The 10,387-nt window shown below is 39.9% G+C and overlaps 1 protein-coding gene across 2 annotated transcripts in view; it reads left to right on the top strand.

Moving 5' to 3' along the window:
• Window positions 1-6: 6 nt before the first annotated feature.
• FAM76B (family with sequence similarity 76 member B) overlaps window positions 7-10,387 on the top strand; it is a 19,819-nt gene continuing 9,438 nt past the window's right edge. The window contains exons 1-8 of one of the 2 annotated variants that reach the window (XM_019525162.1): window positions 7-132; window positions 541-605; window positions 1,033-1,087; window positions 2,849-3,004; window positions 4,556-4,752; window positions 6,933-6,980; window positions 7,119-7,199; window positions 7,854-7,986. In XM_019525162.1, coding sequence (XP_019380707.1) covers window positions 37-132; window positions 541-605; window positions 1,033-1,087; window positions 2,849-3,004; window positions 4,556-4,752; window positions 6,933-6,980; window positions 7,119-7,199; window positions 7,854-7,986 — 831 coding nt within the window. In that variant the 5' untranslated portion in view covers window positions 7-36. Of the gene's footprint in view, window positions 133-540; window positions 606-1,032; window positions 1,088-2,848; window positions 3,005-4,555; window positions 4,753-6,932; window positions 6,981-7,118; window positions 7,200-7,850; window positions 7,987-10,387 lie in introns of both variants that reach the window. The other variant, XM_019525161.1, reaches the window with a different exon arrangement.

The raw sequence follows: 10,387 nt of genomic DNA, 5'->3' as shown, positions 1-10,387 counted from the left end.
CGGCGGCCCAGGCCTGGCCCCCCCTCGCGGGGGCGGATGGCGGCGGCGGCGGCCCCGGCACTGTACGCCTGCACCAAGTGCAACCAGCGCTACCCCTTCGAGGAGCTGTCCCAGGGCCAGCAGCTCTGCAAGGTGCCCCCGCCCCGTCACACGTTACATACATGGCTCGGGGAAGGGGCGCCATAAAGTTAGGCTGGCGGGGAAGGATCGATGACTCTTCCCCACCTGCTCCCACGTGGGGATCACGCAGGGTCATGCAGCCGGACTCTTCAGGAGCCAGCAGCAGACCCTGGGCAAGCATGTAGTATCGCTGCCCCACCCCGTCGCTAGACAGAACGTTAATAATAATAATCAAAAAATGACCGTTTTCAGGCCCATTTCTGTCCAGAGCTTGGCGTAAGCCTGGTTCACCCGTGCCTGCATCTGGCCTTGTGTCTGGCATGAATTACGTGGCATGGGAAGGAGCCTGGGGAAACCCTGCAGGCATCCCGAGGGGGCATCTGCTTGGGGCAAGGTCATAACGGCCCTTTTTGTTTTCAGGAATGTCGCATTGCACACCCCATGGTCAAATGCACCTACTGCCGGTCAGAGTTTCAGCAGGAGAGGTAAGGCGCGCGTCGGAGAGGGGGACGGGCCAAAAGTTCGAGCCGGGGCTAAAATGTTCTCGCGCGTCAGCGGGATTAAAATCCCAAATTCAGAAATGGGGCTTGATGGGTGACACTTGGCATCTGAAAGCAGCGAGCAGCCTTTTCTGATCGTGCACGCATGCCGCAAGGGAAACTAGTCATCGTGGGTGAAAATATGAATGGTTTAAAATGAATGGTAAATTGTTTGCCAAACTGCAACCGCAGCAATTTGCTTCCCACTTTGCTCAGCGTGAGATACAAGAAGATAAATGCATTGTATACTTGGCTAGTTTGGACTAGCGATATTTTAAACATTTTATGCACTTGTATGCATGTTTACTAATAACTAGTAAGGAATCAATACATCTTTGTTGTTGAATTCAACTTTGCAAAATTTTCTCTTTAGCAAAACTAACACAATATGCAAGAAATGTGCCCAAAACGTGAAGCAGTTTGGAACGGTAAGTTGGCAGTTTATTCTCAAAAAGGCATGCAAGAGTCCCATTATCCAGCCAAATACAATAGATGTGCAAGGGACAGCCTGTGTCTTGATATTATGATGCACAGTTGAATATTTTAATTCAGGGTCTAAAATAGTTTCAGTTGTAAATGCACTTTTTGCACATAAAACTTTGTGGAAAATGAGTCTTTTGGGATGAAGCTTTCTATTCAGGAAAAATCTTGTGAAAAGTTATACCTTCAATGGCTGAGTACTTTTGCTATTTTTAAATAGGCACTCTTTTCCCTTGCAGGATTTTCAAGAGTTGAAATGTGCAGTCAAGTTCAGTAGTTACAAATAACTAAGTAGATTCCTTGAATGTATACACTTGCACATGCATCATTTTTTCCAAGCTTTTGAATAGAAATGCTTATATCTAGGGGCTGCTGTTGCTGTCTCTTGTCTTCAGTATCTGATTAATGAGAAAATCTGATCGTGGAGCAGGGTTAGTAGATAACACCCATTAATGTTTCTTAAATGAAGGTGACCACACTAGGGTTATTAAAAAAATGTGGCTAAGTTAATTTTAATTTGCATTTCCTTACCTTTAATTGCCACTTAGATCTGTGTTACAGAAGTTGTGCATATAATGGGTAATTCTGTGTCCTGATATACCATTTTTGTCAGAGTGCAATGTGGACATTGTGGGGAGGCAGTTGAGATGATTCACTAAAATAAAAAGCATTTCTCTTGTGAAACAAGTGCTTAGATCCTATGAATTGTGCAATTAGAGTCATACTTTTTAGATAAGATACAACTTAATGGACAAGTTAAATATAAAAGCTCTCACCATGTAATCTGCATAATACTTCATAAATTGAAACAAGATGTTCTTTGAAAATCCTAAGGGATTGTAAACCAAGTATAATACAGATGTGCCAACACCTGTAGCAACATTTTATTAAAAGTGGAACTTGCTTCAAAGGAAACTGAACTTTAATGGCATTTTTAGAAACACTGGGAATTTTAGTTCCCAGTTCCATATGTTTATCAGCTTTATTTTGTGATGGAGATTAAACTCAATTTACCTTCAGTTATCAGAAGAGTTATTTTTTTCCCCAAGCGATTGTAAGCCTTAACCTGGAAACATGCGCCTGCAGCAGTCAACCCCCTGCATATTTGAAGGGCTTGGGATGTTCTCAAAACCAGTCAGAAAAATGTAAATGGTCAAATTAAAGTTTTGTGAGGCAGAGATATTTTTCTGGTATCTTACACTGCATCACCTATATGATTGTGAGAGAGTTGTTGGACAAGCTGTCAGGTATCAGGTGTCTTTCCTTAGGTCTCCTCAGATCTTTTGGGGGCAGGGGGGGGTTCTTATTTCTTGGTGATGTAAAAAGTTTGATTTGGTACTTAGAGAAGAAGCTGTCATCCAAAATTGGGCATTTCTTTCATAGAACATGCACACAAGTGTTTATTTTTCCCATTTGGGCTGGCATCTTTTAATGGAAAAAAATGTAGAGAAAATGGAATGCAATACCAGTTGGAATGCTTCATATTTAAAGCAGGATCCCTTAAAGATTTATTAGCTTAGAAACACCATTTTATTTTTGAAAATACTAACATTAATTTAGTGTGGTGGGAGTGTTGTAGTCATGATGGTCCAGGGAAAATACAAGAGGCAAGGGTCTTTTTGTGATATCTTGTATTGGGCCAACTATATAGTTTCCTGGAAGAATTTTAATTATACTGACCTTAATTCTGCTTCTCTGTTATTTTTCAGCCGAAGCCTTGTCAGTACTGTAATATTATTGCAGCATTTATTGGCACAAAATGTCAACGTTGCACAAACTCGGAAAAGAAATATGGACCACCTCAGACATGTGAACAGTGCAAGCAGCAATGTGCTTTTGATCGAAAAGAGGAGGGAAGAAGGAAGGTATGCATTGTCTTTATTGAACTGTAACAGTTTAACATGAAAACAAAAGATATGACTGAAAATCTTCCCTCTCTAAAAGTAAAGGTGAATTTCACTAACATCAAAAAGTTGTAAAGAGCATTTCATTTACTTTTCCAATGTAAGGACCTTTCATGAAACTTTGCATTAAATATGTGATCCACGAAGACCGGATACTAGCTCCTCTGCTGACCAACCTGCTCTTAAAGAATCTCTTTTTTAAAAAAAATTTTAATGTCAGCTCTAAAATATAATCTAACCATGACAGCTGTATAGGAACAAAGTTAATGCAACGGAGTAGTGTGAGTGGGTTTTTTTCCCCTACTTCCCACAACCTTAAGTATTTCATCTCTGTAACTTGGTTTTCTTACTTCCACCTTTTCCTATCAATCTTCAAGACTTCCTTTTAACCTTTGCTATGGCTCTGAGTAGACCTGTCCATTTTAACTTCTCAAACGTGCATAGACATGGCTAGACCAGTTAGTTTGGAGTTAGGCAAGGAGGTAGGGCAATGTAGAATCTTAAGAAAAATTGGTTCAGAGAGGCATATGAGCTTTTATGAGCAACAATCTGTTCCATCAGATGCTAGGAATGGACTGGCAGAAAGACAAGATTATATATAGAAGGGAAAGAAACAGGAGGGTGGGGAAGGCTGCTAAGAGAAGTAATAAGTGGGTTGGTTAGATCAGTTGAGATGAACAAAGCAGTTAACTCCCGTGTTCCTCCAAGCGTTAAGTTAGCCCAAGTAATAGGATGTTAATACATAGTCCCTATTCGTCTGCCTTGTGCCTCTTGCGTCAGTCTAGTCACACGAGCATCTTTTTATTGGTGATAACCCTTTTTGTTTCAGGTTGAAAACAACACTGCCATCAAAGACATTTTTCCTTAGTTACCATAGAGGAACGGACCAGGTTCATACAATGGAGTCGCATCATACGCGCATTTAACTTACGCAAATTCATCATATGCATATGCCCCAGAGTGCAGATTGTTTGGATTCAGCCTGCAGCTGCCCCCCCACAGCGCTGTGCACTGGGTCAAGCAGCTACATTGGGAGCAGTCCTGCTGGGAAGCTGTGCACGCTGGCCAGGCGGGAGTTTGGTGCAGGCTGCCCTGGGCAGGAAGGAGGGACTGTACCACTGGGCAAGCCCAAGGGTAATTTTGACTATACATGATTTTTGCCTTACGCACTGACTTTAGAACCTAAACCCCGTGTAAGATGTGACTCCACTGTATAACATGTCTTATTCTGCCTTGGGTTAAGAAAGGTTCCATGGCCATGTGAGACCCAAGCTAAAAGTGAGTGCTTCAGAGCAAAATTTTCCAGTTCTTGGAATATGTAGTATATGTCTATATTTGGTAGAACCAATTTGCAGTGTAACTTACAATGTTGAGAAAAAGCAGAGTAAACATCCTGTACATTAAAGAATGAACTTCATATACCAGAATCACAATGATATCTCTTGAAAATTGAGCTTATCTTTCTAATACCTAGTGCATGATTACTTAACTGCAATTTTTTTCCCCAAAAAGGTTGATGGGAAGTTGTTATGTTGGCTCTGCACACTGTCCTACAAGAGAGTTCTCCAGAAGACAAAGGAACAGAGAAAAAGTCTAGGGTCTTCACATTCTAATTCATCATCCTCATCTCTGACTGAGAAAGATCAGCATCATTCAAAACACCATCACCATCACCACCATCATCACCGTCACAGCAGCAGCCATCACAAGTAAGTATTCTAATTAGAGGTAAAGCGTAACTGTTAACAGGGGGGTGGGGAGGCACAACTTCATGCCACTGGTGCTGTCCCCACTGCTCCTGGGTGCTGGCTGTGACTGGGTTGCAGCCCTGTGGTCAGTGCAGAAATTGCACCGCCACTGCTGCCCCCACTGTGGCCAGGCCCTGACTCCTTCTGGACTGCAGCCCTGCGCCCCACTGTTTGCGCAGTAATCTTGGAAGGGCATGTGTCCCCTCCCCTCTCACCCATGGCCCCCCCTCCCCCCAACGTGTCACCGATGATTCTGATTCTCTAAAAGGTTCTTACTTGATGGGATAAGTAGTGAGGTCATATTTCAGGACATTTTAAACATCACTTAACAGCAACTTTCAATTACTGAATTGAAAATGGGAATAAAATATTTTGGTGTGAGGGAGACACGCCACAGATGGGCCTGCAGCGCTACATACTACACAGCCGTGCTCGTCTGGACATGACCTTTGAATCTCCATGTTCCCATCACTTGAAGACATGAGAAATAATTCAGTAAAAAGCAAATCCTGTTTGTAGCCTAGTTACCAGGTAATAATGTAACTGTCTGTAGATCTGGAAGAGTAATTTAGTTAAATGGTAATGAAAATACTTTTCTTAGGAACACTTTACTTTTGTTTTGTTCCTTCACTTTAGGAAGAGTTCTTCTCCAGTCAATGTAGTACATTCAAGTCTTGTTGATAGTTTATGAGGTGCTGTCCCATCAGCAACAAGGCAGTGCTATTGTAAGTTAGGCTTTTGATGGTTATCTGGCCATTCTTACAATACTTTTCTCTGTTTTAATTTATTCCTGCAACCTTTCTGAATATTTACACCAATCTTGCTGTGTTGTAAACAGCATACTAATTTTTTAATCGTCTTTTTACAGCCATATGTACATCCTAGTTAGCCTTAAATGGCTGTTTCTCTGAGTATCTTACTTTTGTTTTTTACTACCATATTAAAAGTACACTGTGGTATGAATCATTATAACTACAGATAACACTTTATAAATTCAGAGCTTTTTATAATTCCCTTCCTTGTATTTCTCAGATTTATGTATTCCAGCATATTATTCAATGATTCCTTTAGTGAAGGCCACCTGAATATTTTCGTTCTAATTCTCATTTTAATTAGCTTATAACTTTCTCTGCTTCCTCTTGTGGACACACACTGCTTTGATAGGGATAACTTTTAAATAATATGGGCTAATTTTGAAAATGAAATGCAAAAGTGACAATTGGAAAAACAGTCTTTCCTTTACAAAAAATAATTTTATTCCTTCTCATCCCTCTAATTTGAGGGAGAAATTGACTTGGCAGGTAAATGAGGAGGACAGAAGCCTAACTTCTGCTGAAAATCCTGTTTGATTTAAGATATAACTGGTCAAATCTTATTTCCTGAGACCTAGCAAGCATCTGGTAGATAAAACAATGCAAAGTAATTTGACTTTTAAACAGACTTATACATATAGCAGAACATATACATGTTTTTGGAAGTCTATATTATAGTATTTCTGGGCAGATTGCCCTAGAAGTGGTTGCCCCACTGGACTGGTACTTTCTTGTGTTAGCAGTTTCTGTTTTAAGCCCACTTCAGCCATATCAAGATACCCAACTTTTATCCACGAGTAGAGAAGTGGACATGCTGGGGTGGGATGGAGTTTAAAAGGTGTATGGAATTAAACTGCTCAACAAGAGCTCATTTTGTTTCAGTGCCATCGTCTAGGTTGCACAATGAACCCAACTACTTTACTTGCTCTTCCCTGTACCTTTCAAATTACTTAAGATACACATCAAAGTAGTTCTACTCTGTCAAGTATTAAAGGAGCAGTGTCAAATTCACAAAAACTAAGAAATGCCAAAGTTAAGGTTTTACTGTCAACCTTAACTCTGCCCCTTGTTCTTTATGACAACATTTAATTAAAGGATTTTGATCTCAATAAAGCATAATCATAAATGTGATTAATAGATGCTTTGCTCACTGGCTAACAACACATGAATAATCAGTAAGTTCGTCTAAAAATGATTGGGGCAGGACTTTGTCTAGACCTACATATTGCTTGCTGCTCAGAACTTAAAAATGAGTATGTGAATGTTGTTTGGTTACAATGACTGGAAGCTGAATTCTTACTAACTGTATGTTAATTGCATGCATTTCAGAATAGGCAGCCTGAGTCCAGAGCAAGATCAGGGACTATGGAAACAGAGGTAAATACACTAACCATTTCAGAATAATTTGGTAAATTTGTCTTACAGTTTTTATTGAAAGTTTTGGGGATTTTGGAGTTCTGCTGTATGATGCAATGCGACTGCTTTAAATTTACCTTTTTTTGTATTTGATTCTAGCCATAAATCCTCTGCAGCTATTCAGAATGACACTCCAAAGAAAAAACCCAAACTGGAATCCAAGCCATCCAATGGAGATAGGTAAAGCTATATTTTCTACAACTGAGACATTTCAGCCAAGTAGAGCATTGGGTTTATAGCCCTTAGCTACTTTTGCTTGGAGAATAATAAGTGAAAAATTGAATTGTCCATCCAGGCAATTTGTGGGTTGCATGTTTGAATGCTGTCAGTCAGCTGAATGGCATTACGCATAGAAAACTGGCACTGTGTTTCCTGCTTTTTGAGGTACTCTGGGCACAATAAAGTAAAACTTGAGTATAAGACCACAAGCAAATGGTATTCCTTAAAACTGTTTTTTCAGTTGCATGCAGGTTTGAACCTGCTGCTTGAAACTGACTTGATATCTAGAGAATGTTTTTGGACCTAAATGCTTGAGACTACACTTTTATGCTGTCTCTGACTAACAGTGGGAATAAATGTAAAAAGTGGCTGCTTCAATTGAGAAGTGTTTGACCCCCTCAAAGCTAATACTCAATTATATTTCTGCAGGTGTATGTAATGTGTGCCATTAGTAAGGTAATTTGCCAGTTGCATCCATTTCTGTCAGGTACATACTTTTTTGCATTAGTCCTTAAGGATGTTTGTGGAATTGTTAATTATGCAATTTGAACTTTGAAAAATATGCCATTTTTGGTTGATGTGAGTAACAGTTGTGGTCCTTTTTACTTTTAGTAGCTCTATAAATCAGTCAGCAGACAGTGGGGGAACTGACAACTTTGTCCTCATAAGTCAGCTAAAAGAAGAAGTAATGTCACTGAAACGTCTTCTGCAGCAAAGAGATCAAACAATCTTAGAGAAAGATAAAAAGGTAAAAGATAAAAGTGCTTAATAAGAACTTGGTGAATTTGTTTTGTATCTTTTATGTTTATAACTGTTTTTGTAAAAAATACAGTTGTGTGTGAATGTTAAAACAATATTTGGAATATTTTTATTTTTGTTTTGTGCATTAGTTATCACAACCCTATCACATCTTTAAATTCTAATTACAAAAGATATGTGACTCTTTTAAACATAGATAGCTCGTTCTAAAATGGTTTGGATGACTAATGTTTGAAAGTCCTTGCCGTTTCACAATCTTAAATGGTTAATGTGAAACAATTTGAACATAATCAAGTTTGTATAAAAGCGATCATTACCATTACTGCTTTTGGTAGCTTCTTCAGAAAATGTGCATTCTCTCTTTCTAGCGAAGGAGGCCACAGGTCAGAAAAGAATCTGACTTGCCTGTTTAAATGTGCTTTGGTGGGTGAAGCGTACAAAAAAGGCAGTGGGAGGAAATTTATTCTTGCATTTGCTTGTCTGCAGTGAACACACAACTTGCATTTGTACCCTTTTTATAGGGAAAGCACTCTTAGCAACTTAATTTTGTGAGGTAAGAACTCAATTTTTTATAGTTTAACCTGTTGTATTCTGATATATTTAAAGGCATTTTAGCTCTTCTTAGGTCACTGGTTTTAGTATGTAATCCCTCTGCAGCGCAGCTTGGATTAAGCAATTTTCACTAAAACCGTGGAGAGTTTAATCTCTGGTCCCACTTAACGATACTGATATTCATCTATCCTTAGTGACACTGATATTCATCTATTCACTTCATATATATGCTTAACTTAGTGGCCATTGATTTCCAAAAAGGAATAAGATATTTATCAGAACACTTATGCTTAAATGTTTTGGTGAATTTTGGTCTTCCTTAAGCAACACAAACAAATAACTAAAGATGAATGATCACACATAGTAGGTAAACATTTACTAAAAATGTATACTTTAAAAATTTTGTTAGTATTGCATTTCATTGGTTCCAGGTTCTCTATAACTACCCAGTATTCTCTTGGTGAGAATTAATCATCAGGTCTAGTCTATATATCTATATCTACATTAGACAAATGTAGCTGGATGATCAAAAAAAATAAGGCTTTACTTGTATTATAAGGGCAAGAATTAGCTTTTTACCCTACATAGCGTTTTTGTACTTATGTGTTAGTACTACTGCCCTAAGCCCAATAACAAGGTTTCATTGCCACCTTGAAATATCTTGCTTCAGCCTTCAGTGCCAGTGCTTAATGGTATTAACATTTGACTCATCAGTAAGGCACTTCATCCAAAAAGTGTCATCAGGAGTCATTTGGAGGAAACTACTTGCCCTTCAGATCACCACTTCTGAATCCCCAGGCAGCTTCACATTGAAGTTCTTGACATTCCTGTTTTCATAAGTTCAAAAGAGGGATAGCTCTAGGAACAATATGGCAGTATCTTGAGTAACATATGCAAGGGTCTTCTAGATTGCAGTAGCACCTCTAGTGCTTGCTTCTGACCTTTCATCAAAATCAGCTTGAGCTTAATAGCTACACTGAAATGTCATCTTTTTGACGCACAAAAAGTGGCTTTTATATGGACAACCCCCATATCTCCTTTTGCTGTTAATCTTCCTAGAGTAGTGTTTCATTCTTTTTGAGACCTCATCAATGCTTCAGGGCCCACATCTTGCTCACATATCTACCATGATTCTTGAGAGAAGCATGATAGCTATACACTTAACCAGGATTTCCTTCTTTCAGTCGAGCTGCAGAGCCGTGCCTTTCCACCGTGTGTGAGCCGCTTGCTGGAAGCTTGTCAAATGCCTCAAATTAATTTGTTCTTCTGATAGCTAAGAAGTATATAGTTCCTTGGATGCTACTAGCAGTGTCCCATATCCAAGTGAAGAGTAGTGGAGCACGTCAGTCCTGAGAATCATAGAAGTAGGGTCGGAAGGGACCTTGTAGATCTTCAAGTCCGACCCCCCGCCTGGGTGGGAGAAAAGACTGGACTCAAATGAGTCCAGCCAGGTAGTCATCAAGCCTCTTCTTAAAGATCCCCAGGGTAGGAGCCAGCACCACTACCCTAGGAAGTTTGTTCCAGCTCCTAGCCGCCCTAACTGTGAAGTAGTTCTTGCGGATGTCTAATCTAAACCTACTCTCTAATAATTTGTGTCCATTGTTCCTTGTCATGCCAGGGGGTGCTAGGGGAAACAGTGTCTCCCCTAAACCCTTCTGGTCCCCCCTAGTGAGTTTATAGACAGTCACCAGGTCCCCCCTCAACCTTCTCTTGTGAAGGCTGAACAGGTTTAGGTCCCGCAGTCTTTCAATGTAGGGTCTGCCCTGTAGTCCCCGGATCATGCGGGTGGCCCTCCTCTGGACCCTTTCAATGTTGTCCACATCCCTCCTGAAATGGGG

Source organism: Gavialis gangeticus, unplaced genomic scaffold, assembly GCF_001723915.1.
Source record: "Gavialis gangeticus isolate Ggan-Ray unplaced genomic scaffold, GavGan_comp1, whole genome shotgun sequence".
NCBI lineage: Eukaryota > Metazoa > Chordata > Crocodylia > Gavialidae > Gavialis > Gavialis gangeticus.
Note: the sequence above shows the minus strand (reverse complement) of the source record. Positions and strands in the feature narration are given on the sequence as shown.